This window comes from Lates calcarifer, linkage group LG18, assembly GCF_001640805.2.
Source record: "Lates calcarifer isolate ASB-BC8 linkage group LG18, TLL_Latcal_v3, whole genome shotgun sequence".
Lineage (NCBI taxonomy): Eukaryota > Metazoa > Chordata > Actinopteri > Centropomidae > Lates > Lates calcarifer.
In genome coordinates, this window is record NC_066850.1 from 5322191 (window position 1) to 5347306 (window position 25116).

Below are 25116 nucleotides of genomic sequence, written 5' to 3' on the forward strand. Positions count from 1 at the left end.
CGCAGCGGCATCTTCCCTTCTGGTGCACTCTCAGCCCTTGATTTGCTCGTCAAATCACTCAAGTCTGTCTGTGAAATCATTGCGGAATCATTATTTGACCAAGACCAAGAATATTTAACTCCCTGGCATGATTAAAAATAGGTTTTTTTTTATCCCTTAAACACAGAAATTTAGAGGCAAAAGTGTTTTGTTGCCTAATTTGTTTCCAGAGATGGTCAAAGAGATAGTGATGTAAGGATGGGAGTGTGTGTGTGTGTGTGTGCGTAAGAGGATTTACAGTGCTGTTAATTCCACCCTGTCACATCTCAGTTACCTCACTACTCCATGATGTAACAATGGATATCTGAGTGTGTGTGTGTGTGTTTTTGAAATTACCCCTCTTTCCATCCCCACCTTCGTCCTTATCTACACCCTCTCCTCCTTTACCTCTCTGCTCCACAGTCTGGTCATGTTTGCCCCCTGGCTGTCCTCCAAACGTTCTCAATATCCTCTCTAATCTGTGTGTGTGTGTGTGTGTGTGTGTGTGTGTGTGTGTGTGTATTTTAATAGGGTGGGTGATGTGGAAAATTAGCTGTCAGCCCAAATGTCACACTATAAATCAGTCAGATGTCAGATTTAATGTTTTCCAGTGCTCAGAATAGGGCGGTTGTTCCTCTGATGGAGCCTCAGGATTCACATTAGTCTCTTGTCAATAAGTCACAACCCAGTTATACTGTGAATTAGAGTTTAGTTTGCAAAATTATCTATGTAGAGTTTAAGGTCAGCAGTGTTTAAGATCAATACGAAAAGCAAAAAATGTAGATTTCAGGGCTAAAATTCCAACAAAATAGTTATTTAGACAGTTAAGTTAATTCCTGTGTCCTGTTTTTCAGCTGTAATAGACAGAAATACTAATAATAATCTGATGATCTTAGTTAAGAAGTGGTATCTTTAGATTAAAAAACATCCAGTAAGAAAATAGTCTGAATGAGCTCTGTGGTTTCAGATAAATATAAATTAAATTATGACGATAGTTGATTGATTTTTAGGATTTTATTGTTACAAAAGTTGCTAACCAGATGGACTGTATTTTCTGACAGACACAGGCTCACCTTAAGGTCCATTTAGTAGCTGTTCTGGAGCTTTTGATCAGATCACCTTATGCTCGTCGATGCTTGGTGTTTGCCCAGGTGTCATGAATATGGTTTGTTAATGTCGTAACGTGCATGTAGCATCGTTTAAGAAAGTTTTACGGCCGTGCGAGCTGTGACCATATTTAGATCCATAACTCAGCATTAAGGATTTCTTCATCGTCGTCATGTAAACTAATGCTGCTTTGCCAGAAAGAGGAAGAATGAGAAACGTCACACTGTTTGAACTCAGGACTTAAAACTAACAGACTAAACAAGTTACAGTAAATAAATTGAATTAGTTTGCGCTGGCCGGACTTGGACAAACTTGGGATGCTCTGACCAGATGAGATTTACTTTGTTTTTTTTTTTACCTGGAAAGCAGTAACGTTATAACTGTGCCCTGCTGGATTGTCATATCATGACAGCCACATGCTGCAGTTAGAAAATGAAAGCGAAGCACTGAGAGCGCGACACACTTCAGAATAAAAGCATGACGCACTTGCCTGACCCACATCTCAAGCTGCTATCTGGTTGTTGACACGGCGGTATCACAAGTCATCAGGACTGGTGTGTGCACTGTGTAATAACACAACTGATTCTCTGAGATGATAAGAGTTTGATCAGGAATCATTATGCACAAGTAACCACGTCTCCTTTGTTCATGTGATATTATTTGGCCAACAAAAACGTGTATTGAAATAAAGAGGGAAAGTATCTACGTCGCACACACTTTCTCTCCATCCTCAGTTCTTCCAGTCGTCCTCTCTCCGCTCTTTTTCTGTCTCTCTGCGTGTTGTTCTTCCCTCGTTTTTGACCTCTCTCTTCCTCCCTTCCTATCCATGTTTAATGAGGACTTATTAAAGATGCAGAGTTTCCACTGGTGAGCTCGCGGGGCGACCCAGAATCAACGCCTCTCACACACACACACTCTCTCTCTCACATGAATACACTGATCTGCTGAGGTCAAATCATCAGCTGATCGTCTCCTGTCTACAAAACGTAAGCACACTGTGTGGAAAAAGGCAACTTTAGCATCCTTTTCCTCCTTCACTTTCAAATCAGAGCTGGGTTTTATCTGCTGGTTGTGACTGTGCACATTAAAAAGAGGGAGAAATAAGACACTGACAGGGTGAAGTTAGCACAGTTTGACCTTGGATTGTGTTCGTCTTGTGCGTTTGTTCGTGTGTTGCCAGGTCAGATGTCTGGACAGGGCGCAAAATATACCTTGTTCCCACAGTAACAGCTCTTGGTGTCGTCGTCTGTTACGTCTGTGAAGTGTGTATTAACCGCTCCACTAGCCTTATGTGCACACACACACTCTACATGTCTATTGATAACAGTGTTGTCTGGGACAGTGACAGGTTGTGCTGTCACGTTCCCTCACCCCCCCTCCCTCTGTGTGTGTGTGTGTGTGTGTGTCTGTGTGTGAGACATTGATAAATACTGGCTTTAGGACGTGTTCATATCATGACAGAGGTTTTTGTAAACTGCCCTCATCTTGAACCTGACCTCTCGGACCAGTTTCACAGGTTCTTTACTCGGCTTTACAGGCAAAGAGAAAGAAAAGTTGAGAGTAAATAAAAGAGACAGTGAAAGGCGACACATACCGTAGAAGTAATGTGTTGTTTGTTGTATCGAAGTGCGATCCACTCAGCAGGTTTGGTTTGTGACTAAGTGTGTAAACCTTTTCAAACGCACATGGGAGAAGTTTGCCTCCAGGGCACCAAGACTTCCTGGCAGAAAGGCAACCTAACCAAGTAGGTTTGTTGCCTAAACCTGTGACTGCAAAAATAATAAGTTAACCAAGTCAAAAAAATAAAACAACACGACTTCTCTTTGTGCCACCTCAGCTGACTTCTTAACACCTTTCTGGCAGAAAGGCGTTTCTCGGCACATTACACGGCAGTCATGTGAAACCAATGGCAGCATGTGAATCAAGCTTAGCACGCATACATGTGCGTCCTCATGTGTATGCCCTGTATAAACAAACATGACTCTATAGCACTACCAGGGGTCAAAAACTCTGCAGTAAAAACAGACTTAAGGCCTTTTCACACTCAAAAAGCGCTTCATTTTTTTTTTCGAAAGGAGGTTGATTTTTCTGAGCTTTCACACAGCACATAAAGGCATCACAATCACACAGACTGCCAGAGCCTTTAATTTGCACGAACTAAACAACTGTAAATATTGAACCTATTTAATATTTATCAGCCCTGATTGTCTTCGGAGCAGATCGGGGGGGGGGGTTTCTCAAGAAGATCATTTTCAGAACCATCAGATAATCAGACCTTATCTTCTAGTGTGTACTCCACTTTAGTCTTCCCAGGAAATCAATTTTATCTGTTTATTTGATGTGTTGTTGTGTCCAAAAAGCAGTGTAAATAATGTGTACACACACTCAGAGGCTCATACACAAAATATGATATTGTCCAGTGGTGTGGAATACAATGATTTTGATGATGAGGACTTTTCCTTCTTTGACAAATCAGCAGCCTGTTGCACATCTGTGGCTGCAACCTGTAGAAACTGTGCTCTCTGTGCGTGTCTGATGGTGAATCTCTGACTAATTTATGGTGAAACAATTCTGCATTTGCTGACTCAGAAGAAAACTCTTGATTGTGGCCTCTAAAAACGTTTTACGTGATAATGACAGCTCCAGTTGTGAGGCAAGAGCTTTAAATCCTGCACTCACATACAAACAAAACACCAACCACAGTGACTGGTTTTTATGAGGATATAATCTGGCTTTAAATAATAATGCTGCAGCTGAGAAACTGAAGGGGAGTTTATGTGATTGATGGATGATGAAAAACACTGTTCTGTTCGCTGTGGTCGTCACTCAGCGATACAAAAGTTATTTCAGGGAACTGGAGCTTTGTTGTGTGTCGAAAGAGTTTTTATTGCGGTTTAGGTCATCACTCCTCTTCCTGTAAACGCCAAAATATGATGTGTGCACAGGAAGGCATATAGAAACTACAGGCTTGTGCTTGGTTTCTGTTTACTTTACTTAACAACTCTTTTTTTTATTTTGATTTTTTTCAGATTGGCGCCTATGACCAACAGATTTGGGAGAAATCGGTGGAGCAGAGAGAGATAAAGGTATGTTTGGTTCATTGTTTGTTTGCTCCATATTTCTGTTGTTCATTCATTTTTATTTCCTTGTTTGTGTTGTCTTTTTTCTGCTTATTCTTTCTTTGACTTTCACTCCTGCATCTTCTCTCTCTTCTTCCTTTCACTCTGTTTTCGTTGCCTCTCACCGTGCTGCCAGTGTCTCTTCCAGTGTTTTCTTTATTTATTTAACTCTTTCCTCTCTGCCCTCCTGGCTGGGTGTCACCTGCCCATGTCTACTCTCTTCACCTCCATCTCCATCCCTTCTTCCTTCCTCCTCCTCCTCCTCCTCTCTGCAGTTTATTTCTCTGGTGAGTATTCAGCGGGGTGGACGTCCTTCCCCCTCCACTCCCCCCTCCTCATTTACCCAGAGTGTACGTCTGCTCACCCACACTGTAGATGACTAGACTGTGGTTGGTTGATGTTGATCGCTCGGTTCAGTTGCCGTGTCGAATCCTGGCGTGCGTTCACACTGTAGCGACGCTGCTCGGCGTTCAGCTGCAGGTAGAAGTTGTCTAACTGCAGCGAACATGAACTTTTAGATGAACGAGGGAACCGGGCAGATGTGGAGTTGTCTGCGGTGTGAACACACAGCTGGATTAGCATGAGTTATGTGATCAGAGTGAGCTTTTTTAACTCCTAATGGATCAGATTCACCCAAAAAACAGTTAGGACAGTACATTCCTCAACAGGAATCAACATGTGCTCTCATGTCCGTCCTCTTGTAATGCTCATTCAGCTGGAAATCATATTTTTTTGTGCAGGAAGTCACTCACCGTCACTGCAACATCAACTTTTGGTGCAAACTCACACGCTATGATATCTGACACTGTTTTACGTAAACAGATAAAACCACCAAAACCACAGAGAGGGAAGTAGTAGGGAGTGGAGACGCTGGAGAGAGGGATCGCTGTAGTGACAGAAAAACAAGCATCTCTGTGCATCACTTCAGTTTTAGGAGCAGTTAGAGATACCCACAATGCAGTTCCCCCAATAGTTTAACTGACTTTACACAGCCACTGAAGGCTTGTTGTATGCTTCAGACTTTAGAAACACGCTTCACTTTCCGACAGAAGTCAGGGTGTTGTCCGTGTAAGATCCGTTTGCTCGATGCTGATAGGAAACTTTAGAGTTGACCTCTTTTGCACTGCTTCGTGGCCTCATATTCGAGGCTAATGGGACAACACTGTCAGTGTGTGTGTGTGTGCTTGTGTCAGCGCATGCCTCGCAGCAAATCCCTCGTTGTCATGGTCAGTGGTAATTAGAGCCTCCTCACCTTTGACCTTTTGAGAGGACATCTTCAGCCCTAACCTTCTCAGATTTTTCTGAGAGATTCTCTTACGTCCAAGGTTCCCAGAGTGAAGGTCGAGGATCTGATGAGGCTTCTGACAGTGTTTTTAAGGCAGGATTACAGTTGGTTACGTATCAAGTCAGTCATAGTGACTGAAGGTATAAAAACAGTGTTTACATCTGTGTTACTTTGGATTCAAAAGGTTTCCCACCTCTACTTCTACCTCCCCCTTTCCCTTGTACTTCACCTCTGTGAACAGAGCGGTGAGAAACGCTCTTTTTAATGAGCTCAAGGTTCACACACACACACACACACACACACACACACAACACACACACACACACACACACACACACACAGTAAACAGCAGTTTGTCTCAGCATGATATAGATATAAAGATGTGTCACCTCCGCCCCCCTGTAAGTGTTAATTATACTGTTTATACGCTCATAAAAAACTTAGATACCAGTTGCTCGCATACGTCTAGAGGATCTCAGTCGTCTGGGAGATTTGCAGAAGTCCCTTTTTTAGCAGAAAGAAGTGGCACTGACTACTTCTCCTTATATTGCCCAGTTTGGCATCTGTGCTTTAAGGGACAATACAGCTGCTCTTTCATTCTCTGTAAATTCATCTGTTTCATTCCTGGCAAACTATGTGCAACGTTAACCTGCAAAAGTATAACGGATGACTAATAATGGAAAAATGTACACGCTAATGAGCCCAGAAAGAGATAACAGAATGGAACTAGATCTTGTCTTTCAAAGGCTTTTCTCCTTGTTTCCCTTCTCATCTCTGACTTTGCAACAAGAAATATTTTATATTATAACAGATTTATTCCACCATTTGGCTAAAACCTTTAGAACTTTTCCTCACACCTGCGCACCTCATCAATCCTGCTGTCTTTAAAGTATAGCAAGGAACCCAAAGATCTTCCTACTCCCTCTTATAGATGGAATGACAAAATCAGAAAGAAAGTGAGTCTTCAAAAGCAATTAAAAACACAGTTTGACTCTGAGCTTGAGCTTTAAACTGAGACAAGACAATGTAAAACTCTGTAGAAGAAAACCAGTTGCCACCTGCTGGTGCAAACAGGGAACTGCAGCACGTTCTGCTTGATTTACATTACAGTGTTAAAATCCATTTAAATATGCGCCATTTCAGTAGTTAAACTGAAGACTAAGCAGAAATGTAAAGCAACGTGACAAACAGCCTTTAGTTAAGAATGTCAAGAGCAAAAAACCTGCTGATTTAAAGACTTTTCTCTCAATTTCCACTGCTTGTTAAATGAATGAGTGGAATTCATACATGTTGTAACAGTCGGCATCATAACTTACAACTGGAGAAGAAACTAGTTTATAAAGATAAGAGGCTATGAATAGCACAGAGATAAGGGGGCTGTGGGCAGATGAGATGTTTGTGAAGGACGTTTACTGCTGCAGTAAATCTACTGCTAAGAGGAGGATATTGATCGGCTTCTTTTTAGCCCCTGCACGAGGACAGACACACTGACTCACTGTCAAACACTCAAACACACACACAGGGTATTGGCTCGTTGGTTGTGCTCTTTAAAGATAAGGGCTTCCATTAAACCAGTGTATCTGACCACCGGCTGATAACAGAAAACTTGATTGGCCTGTATGTAAATATTAGCATGAGACAGTCGGATGAAAGGGATTGAAGGCGACAGCGGTGTGTGTTTTAACAACACTCTGTTCAACATGACTCACATCCTCAAAATGTGCAGAATTTCAAATCTTTGAATGGACTTGTTAAGATTTTCTTGCTCTTAAAAACTTGTGAACAGGGCTGGGCTTTGTTTGAAATTGAACAGTGCCAGCACTGCTCACACCAAAACGACACTTGAGTGAACACATTTTCCTACAAAACTGCTTTATTTCAAGTTCTCAAGAACAAGAACAGGCTGAGAAATAAAGTCATGTAGCCAAAAACTTGATTTAAATGAGGAAATATGTGCTCAAATAATAGTCAGCATGACTTTGATAGTAGCTTTTGACACTTGAGTTACTTTTTAAATATTTTATATTGTGTAATGCATCATAGAAAACAAACACAGTGGAATAAAACATAAAAGGGTTGGATTTTAGTATTTAAATATGCAGGAATTTGCACACACTTAGTGTTTAATAGTGGATAGCAGAGTGTATCGTGCATACATACATTAAGCATCCACTAAGCTTCTGTACTTGAAACAGAAACATGTGGTTAGGATGGGAAACTGAAAGAGCAGATGTGTTTATTTTCTGGCAGTGTACACACACACACCGTCCCTGTGTTCACCTGCATGTGAATTTCAATATTTACCGTCAGCAGTAAAGTTTCAGTGCAGTTTGTCATCACAGCTGACAGTGCGGTCCCTCGTTCTCACACACACTCAGATCGAGTGTATGCATCATAGGAGGAAGTGACTAGCTGGTGCAGGAAGTCGGCGTGCCACAGGGGAGCTGTAACCGTGAACCTTGCGGGGTTGAATGAGAGATGTAATGACGCAGCTGGTTTCAAGGACTGAGACGTCTTTAGGGACGTTCTCCTTTTTTGCATCTGAATCCATCAACACCTGCGAAGCTGTAAAAGAAACATGTCTCCCAGACTAGGCTGATTATTTGCTGTTGAATAGAGAGTAGAGGCAGTAGGTGTGTGAGCCTGAATGCACGGCGTGCCTCCTCAAACACTGAATGCGTGTGTGTTTACGAAGGCATCAAGTGCACGAGAAGCCTCCTACAGCTGAGTCCCTGTAGACGTGTGTGTTGGTTAGTCATTACACTGTGTGTTTCTTTGTTTGGCGTTGACTCTGTGTCTCTCTGTCTCCCCCTGCAGGGCTTGAGGAACAAGCCAAAGAAGACGGGACATGTCAAACCAGATCTCATAGATGTGGACTTGGTTAGAGGTGAGAAACCTGTGCAGACTTCCTGCTAAAGCTAAAATCATCAGACAGGCGATGTTGTCTGCTCAGTGGCATCAACGTAACACACACACACACACGAATCTGAGATGCCAGCGTCGCCGTGCCAACCTTCTGTCACCATTAATCCTCGCCCTCTCTGTCTTCAGCTCCCTTATCTGCGCTCTCATCTGTTTGCATCTGTCTCTTATTCATCACACATTCAATTATTCATCAGATCAGTCAAATTCATCCTCATTGTTATTTCATCGCACAGGAAGACAGGGAGATAAAGGAGGGAGATGTGGATGGGTGGAGGAAGAGAAGGGGAAAAAAAGAGGGGGATGAGGAGTCAGAGAAGAAAGAACAGAAGATTAAAAGATAAAACCCGCAGCTCCAATGTGACTCCAGGATGTATTAAGCGATGAGCTGTCCGCCTTAATTAGCTCCTCTCATCAAACTAAGTGTGTGTGTGTTTGTTCTCTTCCTGTTCAGGTTCGGCGTTTGCCAAGGCCAAACCGGAGAGTCCGTGGACGTCACTGACCAGGAAAGGCATCGTCAGGGTCGTCTTCTTCCCGTTCTTTTATCGGTGGTGGATCCAGGTCACCTCCAGAGCCATTTTCCTCTTACTGCTGGCTCTTTATTTGCTGCAAGGTATGAGTCTTCCAGAGAATGTTGTTTGTTGTTTGTCTTACGAACCCAGCCCAGACTTTGCGGTCGACGCAGACGTCACTCCAAGGAAACTGTACAAGTGATGACTGGCAGTTCTCTTTACTGAGAAATCCACTTTCCCCACACCTGGGAGGAACAGGTTATGTCACTGGTGCTACTTATTTCCAGACAAGAAATATCAAATGTCTCCTGAACTATGCACCAACAACTGCTAATTAAATATGAAGAATGGGTCAGACTGTTGCAAAGTCATTCTTTATGTTTACACTTTGTAGTTTGACGATCACAAGATGCTCAGCAGCTGCTTCTATACATCTGATCTGCTGTTTTTTCTTAAAGTACACACACAGACACACACACACACTCCTGGGGCTACACCTACACATCTGCACACACTCGCTGCACAAACACTTTCAAGACCACTGAACAGCGTTTTCCACTGCTCACGTCACGTTGCCCTTCCCTGCACTGATGAAAACAGACTTGTTATTTTACATCTCTCTTCAGCCCGCCGCCCTTCCTGCTCATTTCCCTCACACAACCACATAAAAACACTCACACACACACACACACACACACACACACCCCTTCTCTTTGAAGTAACACTATAGTAAAGGCAAAATGACATTTCATCACATGGTTTTGTTTGACCACTAGATGGCAAAAATACAAAGAATACAAACATGAGATATTGTTACTGTGTTAACTTTGTCTTGGAAAGATCGTAGTTATTTCCTCATCACATGCACCCAGCGGTCTGAAAGTCTGAGACCACTGTTGGGAAAATTCAGGAAAGTGGTCTCGGACTTTTGGGCCAGATGCTCGACTGTTGGAAATCTACATTCATCAACATTTTGATTCCAGCTGGATTTTTCCAGGTCACAAAAATTTCGACCTTGTTAAGATTGGACTGGGATTGAAATGTCCATTTTAAATAAATGGGTGGTTTCACTAGTTTTCATCAGCTTTTTGGCGTTTCATGTCAGGGAAGCAACTTACAGTTAGCTCATCTGAGAGTGCAAGCTTTGGTTGTGGAGTATAAGAAGTTTTTTTATATAAATTTACCACTTTAATCTTGAAAATTCAGCATTTTTTCTATGAATATTACCCTCTTCTGCTGGCCTGTAATTTTATTTCTTTATTTTTTAACCTGCATTGGCCTATTAAGGCCATAGCAGAGCAGTGAGAGTGAACCATGCGAAATATGTCCAAACTGCAAAACTGAAACAATGAGCTAAAACGCCGGATGCTGCTGCTTATTTCCTCTGTTAATAACGTTGTGTTTGTCCACATTTCTCTCTGTGTCACAGTGGCAGCAGCAGTCCTGTATGTGACCATCCCTCAGCCTCATGGGATACCAGCCACCGAGGTGTTTGGAGCCATCTGGCTCATGTTGCTGCTGGGCACCGTCCACTGTCAGATCGTCTCCACCAGGACGCCGAAGCCTGCCTCCAGCAGCGGGGGGAAGAGACGCAGGTAAGGAGGGAGGAAATAATACTTGATATGTGAGAAATAAAGATAGAGAAAAGATGGAAAATAAAAATGATAGGAAGCTGGAGCGAGGAGAGATTAAGAAAAGGAGGAGTGAAAATTGAAACAAATGAATATGTCTTTTGTTGCTAGGTTGTTTGTCCTCGCTGTTTGTTCTTCCACTCAAACTCATTATTAGTTTATTTATCATGGAGAAACGTTTCTGTCAAGACAAATTAGACGAGTCATTCAAGTGACAACTGTTAAATTTAAAGGAAATCTCTCCCTGATAAATGGTGTCGCAGGTTGAAGGTGACGGGGGGGGGGGGGGGGGGGGGGGGTCTACTGTGTGTGACCGTAGAAGTAGTTTTGCTTCACTTGCTGTGTTCTGTAGTGTTTAGATGCAGTTTGTGATTATTTTCTCTTTTGTTGGTTTGAAGCTTATCAGTGTGTTCCTGCTTTTTCTGGATCAGAACGACGTAAAGACAATTTTCAGACTCACTGGAAGAAAATTGAACCATGCCACAGTTTTGGAAAGGGTTTGGGAAGGTTTTGGAATTTAGGGGAGCAATGTTAATACCATTTTCTCCATTGATTTATGAATCATTTATTTAAAACAAAGTTGACTCTGTTCCTCTGAGTATTTCTCTGTATCTACCTCTTTTCCTCATCCAACTCCTGTAGACATTTCATCTTATGAACAACAAGCAGCAGTTCCCAGATTTCACACAACACTTTTCATGCGTCACTCACTCATTTTTCTTATCTGTTTTTTTGAGAAAGTGATATTTGTTTACCTGTTTACACGCCTTTAAGTCACAAACCAATGTAGTTTTTACATCAGCAAATCTTAAATGAAAACCAGGTGTTATTGTAGTTTTTTTTTTTTTAAATCATCACAGTTAAAATACTTCCTAAACATCCCATCTTTAAATTTGAAAAACAAAACATGTGCAAGTTCTGTCCCACTCCTCTCCCCTGTGTCATTTTTATTATTAATAACCAAATCTATCAGGAGCAGCTCTGCAAAATCTGTCTTTTATGTTGGTATCCTGCAAAAGAACACTGAATGAAAACTCCTTTACATTGTGATTTGCACAATCCTTTTATTTCATCGACCTGTGTTAATTAAATGAAATATTTCCTTTAATTGCTCTCATATATCATGTTAAAAGCCCATTATAATACATTATGTGATTAAAAAAAATAGAAGCGATTATATTTCACATTTACTTTTGCAGAATAAGAACCTAAAAGAAGATTTCAGTGGAATTTAATTTCATTGTTTCAGCCTCTGTGTCCAGTGGGCAAACTGCAGCTTCTCAGGTTCCTGGTGGACACAGTGCTGCAGTTTCTTTAGTCTCCAGGTCGGCTCTAAGTCTCTCTCCACCCTCTACTCTTTCCAAACTTTAAGGAAGTTGAGGAAGGCATCTCAGATGGAGGTGCATAGGGAAGGCGACGGGTCTAGCACTACCGATAACACACAGGAGGGGGCGCCACACTCCCACTCAGCCAGCACCACATACAGCCTGGGCGCTCTCTTCCAAGATTTCTGGCATGATATCTGTAAAGCTGGGTGTGTATTTTCGTTTCCCGTCTTCCTACAAAGAGATGAAGCACTGAGGTGGGGCTGGGCTTCAGTTTCAAGAGGAAAATCACCGTAACTGACTGAACAAATACATGATGACACAAGTTATCTGTATCCAGTCAGATAATGACGTCATCTTTAAATTAAATCTGGAACTCAAATGGCAAATTTATATTACACTGAATCCCACCCCCGTCTCAGACCTAACATGAGCTTCTTTAGCTGCAACATCACCTCCTCTCTCATCACTCAGATCAGAAAATCAGAGAAAAAAGTTTTGAAACTTTCCTGTTCATTCAAAACACAGAAAATTAAAGCAATATTTCCATCTGTAAAGTGAGGAGCGGAGGGATTTTGCAGCTAATTTTGATATGAATGAGTCGCTGATTGAGCTACTTCAAAAGAAACATGGAGGAGCAAACCAATAATTAGTTTCAGAAGTCGTCAAAAAAAAAAAAAAAATTCGACCTGTGTTTTCTAGCTGCTGAAATCTGTAGCCAGCATGTTTCTCCCCATGTTTCTACTTGGACCAGCTCTCAGACTCCTACAGTGTGGAACATTTCCAGCCGCTCTTGATTTGGCCTCTTCATCTATTGATTATCTGTCACTCACCTCAGCTCAAGACACTTCCTCCTCCATCCGTTGGTTTTTCTCAGTGATTCGTTGATTAATCCACTGATTTACTCACTTATTTAACTTTAATTAGAATTCATATTCCTGAGAATTTAATCTGATTAACTTATTATCATTACATTAGACTCTGCACGTTTCAATACCAGTCACAGTATTTGATGCTTTTATTCATCATCCACTCATTAACTTTAATGGTTAGTTCAGGCGATGCTGTTCTCCAGTACATTGTGTTTTAAGCAACACTTCCCCTCCAGTGTTGTTCATTTAGTATGAATGTTCCACAGTGTTGTGTTGATTTATCTCCCTGCATGTCTGCCTCTGAGACTGAGCTCAATAACTGATGAACTCACTGCTCTGCAGCCTCTTTATCTAAACATCTGTCTCTTCGTCTACATCCGTCTTTTCCATACACGTCTGTCTTTCTCTATCATTTTCTCCTCCTCCCTTCACTTCCTCCTAAAGATCTAAGAAGTCCAAGCTGTCCATCGACAAATCTACAGAGACAGACAACGGCTACGTGTCGCTCGACGGCCGGGTGACCAATCGCAGCAGCGAGGAGGGGCTTCAGCTCCACGAGCAGCGATGCGATTCGCTGAACAGGGCAGACGAGGTGTGCTGGAACTCGCACGTCCAGCCCACGCACGCTCACGCAGCCCGCAGCACCTGGGCTGATGCTGGCCACTGGCAATAAGGTGATCATCAACTTTTCATATATATCATATATATATATATCAATACTGCATTTAATGTTAAACAGGCTTTGTCTGATGAGTGTGTGTTTTGTGTCTTCAAGGAACCAGCGTCAGATGAGGCAGTCCAGCGAGGAGGACCCCGAAGCCTCATACAGCGCCCTCCGCAGGGGAGTCGAAAGAATTAACAGTGACTGTACGCTCCGAAACCGCAAGAGTACGCACCACTACAAGAAACACTACGCTGTGGAGGTGAACACTCAGAGAGGACGACACGCTAACTTTTCAAAGCAGTTTATTTCATTTATATCAGAGAGGAAAATCCTCTGTCTCTGTACCTTCCTCTGTCAGGACTGTCCCCAAGTCCGGCACCAGCTGCAGCTCCAGATGTTCCAGTCTGAGGACTCAGGACTCGGAGAGCACTCGACACGAGTCAGAGACCGAGGACCTGATGTGGGAGGACTTCCTGCACTGTGCCGAGTGTAGATCCTCATGCACCTCAGAAACAGGTCAGAGGACAAGATTAGATTAGAACAGAACAGAACATCATTTTAATGTGCTGTCGTTTCTCACAGATAGATGAATATTATATAAAAACAAAAAGTGACTCCTTTTCTTTACAGAGGGAGAAGGAGGAGGGACTCCTGTGTGCCCTCCTGCTAAAAAGGAATATAGAGACGACCCGTTCCATCAGGTCTGTAAACCCATTTTTATTTTTATGACTGGTGTTTCAGAGTACTTTAAATGCAGTTATCTGTAATTTAAACATCTATAAATCCTTTGACTTTAAAGCATCTTCTGATCTGCAAATCACATCAAAGTCCTGCTTGAATAGTAACAACGTGGGCATTTGGTGTCTGTGTGTGTGTTTCTGCAGGGTCACGTTCCCTGGCTGCACAGCTCCAACCCCGGCCTGGAGAGGGTGAGCGCTATCGTGTGGGAGGGGAACGAGTGTAAGAAGGCCGACATGTCCGTCCTGGAGATCAGCGGCATGATCATGAACAGAGTGAGTGATAATTTCTTTAATCACACGAGTAGTTATTTTTCACGTTTTACATTCTTACGTCTGTGAAAAGGAAAAAAAATGAAGTTCAAATACAATAACGATACGACTGTTTCCTGGTTCTCCGCGTCCCCACACAGGTGAATCTCTACACTCCTGGTATTGGTTACCAGGTCTTTGGGAACCTGGTTTCGGTGACGCTCGGACTCACGCCCTTTGTGTACAGGTACTGTTGATATTTTTTCATAAGTAACCACAGGTTGACTTGTTAAAAGTAGAAAAATGTGTATCACTCACCTCAGTCTCTGTCCCTCTCCTGCAGACTGGCTCAGTACCGAGACCTGGATCAGCTGACCACGCTCTCGGCCAACGAGCTGCTGTCCGTGGCGCTCGGGGGCGGTTCTGGGTCAGATGCAGTGGTCATCACCATGGTAACGCTGAGCTTCCTGGTGCGCGTTTGCCTCATATGGCTCTTCTTCTTCCTGCTCAGCGTGGCAGAGAGGACGTACAAACAGGTGAGACAATGAAATCCAGATTTTAGTTTCCCTCTCGACCTTGAAGCGGACAGTCTGAACCCTTTACTTATTACTCATGTTCATATCTGTGTTTCAGAGGCTGCTGTTCGCCAAGCTGTTCGGTCACCTGACTTCAGCACGCAGAGCCAGGAAGTCTGAAGTCCCCCATTTCAGACTGAAGAAAGTTCAGAACATCAAGATGTGGCTGTCGCTACGCTCCTACCTCAAGGTACCACTTTATAAAAATACACTGAAGCTGGACTGCAGCAGTTTCTCAAATTTCAAAATGAAATGCTTTTTCTAAATGTACAAGTGTATCTGTTAATTTCACACAGACACAAAGTGAGAGAAATTCTGTTCTGTCATTTTCAGAGACGGGGTCCTCAGCGCTCAGTGGATGTGATCGTGTCGTCAGCCTTCCTGCTCACTTTGTCCGTCGTCTTCATCTGCTGTGCCCAGGTATGTCAGATGTATCAGTGTTTAAGATCTGGTTAACCTGATTAACACCGAAGAAACTGAACAACGTTGTCTTTCTCCCCTCCCTCCCTGCAGTTGCTCCACGTCCATGAAACATTCCTGGAGTGTCACTATAACTGGGAGCTGGTGATCTGGTGCTCCAGTCTGTCTCTGTTCCTGCTCAGGTTCGTCACTCTGGGCTCTGAGACCAGCAAGAAGTACAGCAACACCTCCATACTGCTCACTGAACAGGTACAGACACACACAGACACACACACAAAGAAAATACATCAGTACATGTGTTGAAACACTCACTGATCCACTTTGTGTTTGACAGATCAACCTGTATCTGAAGATGGAGAAGAAGCCAAACAAGAAGGAGGAGCTGACGCTGGTCAACAACGTGTTAAAACTGGCTACCAAACTACTCAAGGTACACACTGCACCTCCGCTCTTTTTATTAACATTTAAATGTTTAATCATCTCACTAATGTTGTTGATGTTGATCCCTTCCTGTCTGACTCTCCAGGAGCTGGATACTCCGTTCAGGTTGTATGGTTTGACCATGAACCCTCTGCTCTACAACATCACCCAGGTGGTCATCCTGTCCGCTGTGTCCGGAGTCATATCTGACCTGTTAGGGTTTAACCTGAAGGTAAGTCGGATGGTTTTATTTCACGGTTGTACAAGGCTTAATTACTTCAGTGTTTAAACACAAGGTCAGAGTGATCATAGAGAAATATATATATATATATGTATATGTGTGCTAAAGTGAGAAAATGCTATTTTATGTGCAAACAATACAGTTAGTTCCCAGGTTTTAATTAGTTATGTTGCTGTGAATATAAGCAGGATGTAATATTTTGTCATTTCTTTTTTTAGCATTAATTGAATATTTGGGGTCTGTATTATTTTTAATTTATGAATTATTACCATAGTTATAAAAAGTACAATGTGATCTTAGAAAAAGCAGTATAAGTACAGTGCAGTGTTTAAACCTGAAAGCTCTGGTCACAGCAGAGAGTGTCATGTTATGAAACTTGGCAGGATTAATTAAAATTTCATAATAATTAGGTTTGAAAAAAGTATTATAATGTCTAAACACTCTGGATTTACCTAAGCTACTGTATGTAAAGCATGATTGTTTCTTTCTGTTCACAGCTGTGGAAGATCAAGTCGTGACAGTGAACAGAGAAACCGTGTCAACTTGTCAATCTCACTGACTGAAAGACTGCGCGTCAGTCTTGACATATCGAGTGCTCTGACCTTCAACGTTCTCACTTTGTGCAATTTAAAAAACTATTTATTTACCCACTCAGTGTTTTTACTTAGGGTTTATTTGAATTCTAGTTTGTTTCATTTTTGTGTTTTATGACACAAAACAATGCTATATTTTACATGTCTACAAAGTGTTATTATAAGCATAAATCATTATTATTATTTTTGTTAATATTAACGTGATGGTTTAGGTTCTAAGCTGCATTTGCAACAGTTTTCATTTCAGCTCATCTGAGGGTGAAGTATTGAGCTGCCGACGAGGCAAAAATCCTTTTATTGTCATTTTTGTGTTTTTATTTACGTAAACTGAAAGTTATTTATGTTGAGTGAGTTTCAAAACAAACGTTCAAACTCTGTTACAAACTTAAAACCTGTTTTTAAAAATACGTAAGTTTAGTCCAATGGTTTTCTTCTAACAGAGAAATTTGTCGAGATGAGTTTCTAAAGTTTTAATTTACGTAAAAATATCTTTGATGATAACTGGTGCAGTAAATGCTTTAAACCACAGAGAATATTAGAATTACAATTACAATTACAAAGACTCTTAATTATCCTGAACCTGCCTGGTTGGTGAGGAAATGAGTCCACTAAAAGTTCAGATGTTTGGTGTAACTTCTGGTATTTGACAAATAAGAATGTAAAGATTGTCTGTATTATTGAGTTCTCAGCATCTCGGCTCCTCAAAATTAAATTACAGCTATCCTCTATTCTCTGTTCAAACCAGCCCCCAGATGTTAACGCTTGAAACATTTACATATCCGTTAATGGGTGTTAACAGTAGTGTTCTGCAGGTAAAGGTTTTAATTTTTTGACTTACCTGAGGAAGTTGTTCCTGGTTTTGTTCTCATTTCAGTGGAGGTGAAATGCAGGTCAATATCAGCTCTGAATGGAAATAATAACAGAGAGAACAGGTTCCATTCATAGTCGCTACAGATGCTGAACGATTCCCAACTGCAGCTATAATGAATAAAAAAGATGCCTTTTTTATTTATTTATTTTCTTAACTTAGTTTTAATGGTTAGTAGTTTTAATAGTATTTCCAACAACACTTGTGAAAGTGGTAACTTCTCCTCACAGAGCTGATGTAGTTCAGGATATTTTCATAATGTGTTTGTCACAACCTGAAGGTAATTAATGAAATTTCAAACAGCTTCTTTGTGGAGCTTGATGTTTTTTTTTTTTTTTTTTTTTTTTTTTTTTTGAGCCTCTGTTCAGATTTCCCAGTAGGTCTAATTCCTTGATGTAAAGCCACATCCTAACTGAAATTAGCGGTTTTCATCCTAGATAAATATCAGCTGCTCTTGCCTCAGATTTGACATCAGAGTACATTAGTTCTGAGTCACGTGTGGTTTTCTTGTTTCCTGTCTCTGATTTGTTTGTGTCACTCATTATAGAGTGGTGCAGGAATGAGTTCTATTTTGAGGCTTATTTTCTGCAATAATCAAAAAACAATGGAAAGGTCCCATTGGCTTTTTCTGGAGGGAACCAGGGTGATGCTAACTTCCAGGTCGGCCTACAAAAATAGGTTATCCCACAATTCTATCATCTGTACAATTCTATTACGATGTCCTGTTCTTAGATGAGACATGACGCTGCTTAGTAACAAGATAACTGGTATTAAAAGGGGCCATTGTTTAAATATTGAAATTTTGCTCTTTAGAGCTTTTCACTTAGAAAAATTAAAAGTTTTTCACAATTTCAGCCATTTTAGAAACTAATTGGATTTTACATGAAACTTGACATCAAACTCCCTGGGCTACTTGGACGACAGATTCACATGCACAGCCGTGTGACAGTTATGGAAGTTTCTGCAGTTAAACATGTCTGAACACGAACAGACATATGCACTTTAAAAACAGATTTTAAATGGAAGAAGTTACATCTTGTTTCAATGTCAAGAGATTTTTTGTACCTCACCTGCTTGACACGGTGTAACTTTGTTTACTATTCAAGCAAATGCTAGCTCTGAACTTAATATTCACATCACTCTCTGAAGTAGATCCTACATGGTACGTGAAGTTATCACGCCCACAGACAATATCTTAAGTGTGATTAAATGCTGACACGAGTTGTTGCCTCAGTTATTGGGTTAGCGGTTTGTTAACTCAAACTAACTTCATTCATAAAAATGCTAGCATAATCATCTTCAGTGTGTTTGAGGAGGAAGACCAAAGTGCTTATTGTTTGTTTTTGTTTGTCTCTGCTGGAAAAAGAATGTATTTGCAGCATTATGCTTTAAAATCTATTTGTTTCCCTTTGGAAATACTTTTAAGTTGTATTTTTGTTTTCTTTGCGCTTTTTGTTCTTTCATTATTCATTTGTAAAGGTCTGTTCCTCACGCTTGTTTGAAAGGAGAGACATGTTCTACTGTGTTTTTAAGGAACAAAGAAGTTTGAATTGTATGAAAATGAATCTAGGTAAAAGGACTCTATGTTGTGATTCTGTTTTCAAAGAGTCTGAATATTTAGATTTAGATTTTTTTTGTGAACTGGTCTGTCCATGAGGTCTACATTTTATAAGAAAAATAAAAGAAATGGATGTTGATTCACTGAGTCTTTTGTTGTCTCAGTATTTCAGCAAACTTAATGCTTAATGAATAGTCTTGGGTCGTAGTTCAGAGGACGCAAGTTAATATCAATACCAAAATTCGTTCACTAGCGACTAAAATCATGCATTATGTACTAAATAAAATATATCTTATCCATATAAAGTGGTGCAGGAATGAGTCCCAAAAACCCGGAAGTCAGTTAGCTTTTTAGTACTCCCGGTTTATGGGTAACACAAGCTAAAGACATTTGCACGTTTTATTCTACGACATAAAACACGTAAGAAAATACTTCATTTGTGATTCTTTTAAAAGTTTTACGTTCGCTGGACAAGTGACTAAATGACACCACATGGGTTGTTGATGTTGTTATATACAGTCTATGGTCTTTACCGTGGATGAATTTTAAGACCAATCCGAGGCGGTTGCTTGGCGGACCAGAATGGCCCAGCCAATCAGGGTTTTTCTGCAAATGTTAGCTGACGTATGTCGTCGTTGGTCGCGACGTGACTCGTCATTGGCCACGACCTTATGGGCGGAGCGCCGAGAGGCGGAGAAACGAAGCCGGAAAACGGATTTAAACCAGGTTTGAATCATAGTCTCTGTTTGCCAGTACTGTGAGAAAACGTGGATGTCGGTGAGATCTGGATGCTAAGACAAACTCTGGAGCTACTTTGTTGTCGTTAATGAAGAGGTCCAGATGCTAAAACAAACTCTGGAGCTGCTTTTTTGTCGAACAGGAGTGAGTGAGGACACCGAAGATACCTGCGGCACGAAGGTAAAGCAGACAGTTAGCGAGTTAGTGGCTAGCGTTAGCATTAACGTTATCAGAGAGCGTTAGCATTACCAACGAGCGTTAGCATTAGCATGCATGCGTCTCTAGCTGGCTGTTTTACATCTACTTAAGGTCAGCTCCTTTCAAGTTGTTTTGTATGGTATTGTGTCTGTCGTTTTTTAGTTTACTCCAGGCCATTTAACGTTTCTCTGTGGTCATTTTGTATTTCAGTGTAGCAGCTGAACATGTTACTGGGATCATTCTGTGATCGTTTTGTGTGTCCTCGTAGCTTCGTGGCAGTAATCTGTCCCTAGCCGTCCACTGATCCCTTGTTGTATATAGTATTGATTAGAAATGTTTGATTTTAACTCTGTGCTTCTCCACAAATTTTAACCCTTAAGAGTAGGTCACAATATATGAGCTGAGATTACTGTTCAGGGCTCCAGACTAACTTTTCCTCTAGTAGCACTGGTGCTTCTTACTGAAGATTTTCAGCAGCCAAAAAGTTATGGGCACAATTTAAATCGACAATTCAGTGGTTTTATACGATGCGTCGACTAATCGTCTCAGTCCTCATTTATTCACCTCAAAACTCAAAGTATGATTATAAAGGTTTTAGAGTTTAGTTTTCAGCGTTGTCTTCTTCTACAGTGTTCAGGTTTTGGAGGTGAACTATTCTTAATTAACATGGTTATTTGTTTTAAGTGATATACTTGTGTTTTCCAGGTTTACTGGCCCAGCTGCTGCAGTCTGGACACAAACACCAGCTCACCTGACAAACCAAACAGGTATGTGTCCTGAAGATTTACTCAGTCTGGAAAAAATGTGTTGATGAGCTGAATTGTTAATGTTAGTAACAGTGCTATTGTTTAAATCCTCTGTATTTAGTGAGTTTAGTATTGGATATAATAATAACTGATTAATCATGTCTATAAATTGTCAGAAAATAGTACTTGTTAAAAACTCCAGATAGTTGTGAATTAATTTTCTGCCTGTGAACTGAAGTATAATTAAAAGTATAAGTTAAAACCCTGCTTTCTAAAATTTACTTATTTATATTTATACTTATATTTATGATTCCTCCAGCGATTAGTTGACAGACAATTAACATACAAATTTAAGATTTAAGATCATTGTAGTTAATTTTTCCAAATTTTTATCGTTACTGATTCTTAAAGATGTGATGTTTTTTCTTGTCATATGTGACGGTAAACAGCCCATTTTCTGAGACGCTCCTGTAACATTTGGAGAATTTTCTGGTTCTGCTGTAATTTTGAATATTTCTCTGTGCTGTCATGGTTAAACTGTTGATGAGGAATAGGTGGTAGTATATTGAAATTTTTCTCTTTTTATTTCCTCCAGGTGGCAACACTTCGTCCACGATCGCAGAGAGCCTTCACACAGTGAGGAAGTTCTTTGAAACCAGGACTGAGGCCTCCAGGTAGTTCACAAACAGCTTTACATCAACTGTCCAACACAGCACTGACATTAAACTGTTAATGTTCAGTAATTGATCTGAAGTCTCAATAGTTTGATTCGTCACAAAAGGCCTTACCCATTATTAAAATTTATTTACATAGTTCATGAATGTACAGTTCAAAGAAAATTAAGAATTTAAACATCAGCTCTCTCTCTCTCTATTTCTTTCCCTCGCTCTCTTAAGGCTGGCATACACTAACAGATTTTTAAAATCTTACCAGATGAAAAAAACGTGAGACCCCACACACATGACGACAAATAATGTCAGATTTCATAGTTTTGTTTACAGTGTGTGTGATGTGTAGATATAAGACCAACGCAGCTACACCACATACTAACAGATTCACCACCGACAACCGACAACCAGAGTCTGGACTCTCAGAACTCCAAATCTCATACAGTCAAAGACTTTAGAGCAAGCAAACATGGTGGACAACAAAGTCTCTTGTTTGTTGTGCTTCCGTCATCTTCAGTCAGCTTGCTTCCTGATTGGCTATTGTTCTGTTCCACGTGACACCCCCCCCCCCACACACACACATACCAGGTTTTCTGATCTGAAAACAAAAAAATAATTATTAATATTAATAATTATTCTGTTATATTATTAACACATATTGAATATTTCATATTTAACGAGGCGGTGCATCTTCAGAGCAGGTCATGGAGGGTAAAATCATTCTGAACACACCTCACACTATAGGACAATCTGACAAGATCATCTTTAGAACCAACTGATAATCAGGCCAATTATCTTTTGGTGTGTACCGACCTTTACTTTCTGTCTCATTCTCTCTTTTTCTCTTCCTTGCTCTCTCACTCACTCACATGCTTTCTATCTCCGTCTCCCCCTTCTCTCTCATTAGTACAGTAAATCATAAATATTCAGTTTGGTTTCACACTACAAACTGTTATTTTTCTTCATTTTGGTTTATATCAGCCAAATTTAGTTTAAATTTTAACTGACTTTGGAGAAACAAACATTTCCATCCACGGCTGTTGTGTGAATATGAGGAGCTGGTGGAGTCGGTTCTCCAGTCAGAGCAGCTTCTTCTTTGTGTATAAAGCAAATTTAACTCTTAAAGTTCTGAAGTCCAGAACCAGTTAGTCCACACTCTGGTTTCTTTGTAGATTTAGTGTCTTTTACTTCTCTGTCTTGACAGTTTTAATTCAATACCCAAAAACTCTGTGCTTTTGTTTTGATGTGTTAAAAGTCACATCTTTATATTAATGTTTGTTGTGTTTTTTTCCCCACAGGATTCAAACTTCAGCCATTACATCACAGAGCGAAGAGACAGACATGAAGACATTTCTAAGAGGTCAGTGTTAGTTTATTCTTTTCAGTCTGACTCTGTCATCATCTTAGCTGCAGTTTAACGCTTTAAAACCTCTTGTCTGAAACAAATAGCAACAAATTAAAGCTGCTGTAACCAGTACCAGTTTTAATTAGTATTAATTAGTATTCTTCAACAATATAGCTGCAAAAAATAAGTTTAAAAAAATATGTAAAACTATAGAAAATATAAAACCTTAGTTTAGAATAAAAACCCTTTTAATAACAAGTATTTTAATTTGATAAATGAATGGAAAACCCTTTAAATATTAAGTATAAAGCCAACCTTCAAAATATACATATATATATATATATAAGGCATAGGTCTAAAAATCATTTAACAATCCTCATAAAATAAGGTTAAAACCATTAAACGTTCAACCTTTAAAGTCAGAGATTTGCCTATAAAAACATTATTTATGTTAGAGTGAGGGAGTAACATGCTAGTTATCACAAAATGAGTTAATTAACATCAGTAATATGACTGCGTAAACAATGCAACTTGTTTCTTGAGTCATTGAAGACAGGCCATTTGATCAACAAAAACAAGAGCTACTTATTTTTTCATGACTTTGAAACCTAATTTTATATGTTTGACGATTTTTTTGACCATTCAAATTTAGCTAGGTGGTTAATAGTACATTTTTCTGTGGCGTGACTAACTCAGAATGCATTAGTATAACTTTTTTGCACAGATTTTAAACTTGTATATATATATATAAAACCTTTAAGGTCTAAGAATTAAGTATGAAACCTGTACAAAACAAATTATGAACCTTAAAAAAGTCAAATCCGTAAATATTAAACCCATAAAAGTACAAAACCTTAACCAGTAAGTCTAAAAAACAAGTATTAAGCCTTTACATATATAGTTAAAACCTTTCAAAAAATATATTTAAAAGTAAAACATAAGAATTGAACTTATGAAAATTAATTAGAAAACCCTAAAAAATTATGTCTGAACAATGAGAGAAATTGATATATTTTCAAAATCTAAAAATCAAAACATGAGAATCATTACATTTTTTCTTAAAATGCAATAAAATGATTTGTATAACATCAGTTACAAAACAGAGAAATGCAAGTTTGGAAAGACACTTAATGATTTTATTCCAGACATTTGGCCACAAGGAAACACTTGTTAGAGTTAAGGTTAATGTAGTTATGAGCACATTTTCCAAAGATGAATGTGTCTACTAAGGATCTTTAGGATAATTTAACTGCTTGTGATATAGTTGTATCAGAAGCCATTGACTGTTCTCAAAGGTGTTTAATAAAGTCTTTGGAAAATGTGCCCATGACTACATTATGGATGGTAGTCATGTTGTTCAAGTGTTTCCACACTTGAACAACAGGAAACCAGCACAGTGTGCAGCAGATAGAGGGTGGAGGTCATTTATCTAATCAACAGCTTTGTAACACTTGTTTTCTTTCATCCACTTCAGGTCTTCAGCTGCTGTCGTCTTCTCCTCCTGCAGAGACAAGAACACTCGTTAATCACAGAAACTGACTGGTAAATCTAAAGATTTTAGGACATTCTATTCTGACATTTTTTTGATGTTTATATGCTTTACTGTTCTATGACATGCAGGAAAGGAACTATCTTAAAGTAGACATCTTAACTTTGTTTTCCCACAGAAACTCTCTACAGTGCTTGTATAAATCTGGTCCATTACTGTGTACGTAGTCTTGTTTAAACTGTTCATACTATCTTTGATTTTTATATATTATCTTATATATATATATATATACACACACAAGATATGGTTAGGATATAAAATGCCCTCTTCTATTTTTGCTGTTGCAACACTGATTTTCCCTCCTGTGGTACTGATAAAACATTTATCTTACTCCAATAAATACTTCTGAACACTGAATATTTTCCTGTTCTATTTAATACTGACTGAAATGTAATATTTTTTGAGCCCTTACTATACTATGACATTTTTTGACCATTTTTGACACCTTACTATAATATGACATTTTTTCACATTTTTTGAGGTCTTGACTATACTATGACATTTTTTGGTGGTTTTTGAGCCCTTACTATACTATGACATTTTTTCACATTTTTTGAGGTCTTACTATACTATGACATTTTTTGACCATTTTTGACACCTTACTATAATATGACATTTTTTCACATTTTTTTGAGGTCTTACTATATACTATGACATTTTTTCACATTTTTTGACACCTTACTATACTATGACATTTTTTGACACATTTTTTGACACCTTACTATAACTATGACATTTTTTCACATTTTTTGA

General features: G+C 39.7%; 1 protein-coding gene and 1 long non-coding RNA gene across 2 annotated transcripts in view; both read left to right on the top strand.

Annotated features, from left to right (window-relative positions):
• The window catches only part of LOC108890148 (protein PHTF2-like), a 37546-nt gene extending 18288 nt beyond the window's left edge, over positions 1–19258 (top strand). Inside the window, 20 exon segments of the mRNA XM_018686965.2 lie at positions 4155–4211; positions 8347–8416; positions 8906–9064; positions 10393–10558; positions 11967–12128; positions 13236–13437; positions 13439–13465; positions 13567–13587; positions 13589–13713; positions 13814–13971; positions 14086–14156; positions 14340–14468; positions 14606–14691; positions 14788–14980; positions 15078–15209; positions 15353–15439; positions 15533–15688; positions 15774–15869; positions 15966–16091; positions 16598–19258. Of these exon segments, the coding sequence (XP_018542481.1) occupies positions 4155–4211; positions 8347–8416; positions 8906–9064; positions 10393–10558; positions 11967–12128; positions 13236–13437; positions 13439–13465; positions 13567–13587; positions 13589–13713; positions 13814–13971; positions 14086–14156; positions 14340–14468; positions 14606–14691; positions 14788–14980; positions 15078–15209; positions 15353–15439; positions 15533–15688; positions 15774–15869; positions 15966–16091; positions 16598–16618 (2244 nt within the window). The 3' untranslated portion in view covers positions 16619–19258.
• Positions 19259–19838: 580 nt separating this feature from the next.
• Positions 19839–24708, top strand: LOC108890145 (uncharacterized). Its single transcript, XR_001962108.2, has 5 exons — positions 19839–20037; positions 20761–20822; positions 21397–21475; positions 22768–22829; positions 24289–24708. It is a non-coding gene; the product is annotated as an uncharacterized LOC108890145 (long non-coding RNA).
• Positions 24709–25116: the final 408 nt, after the last annotated feature.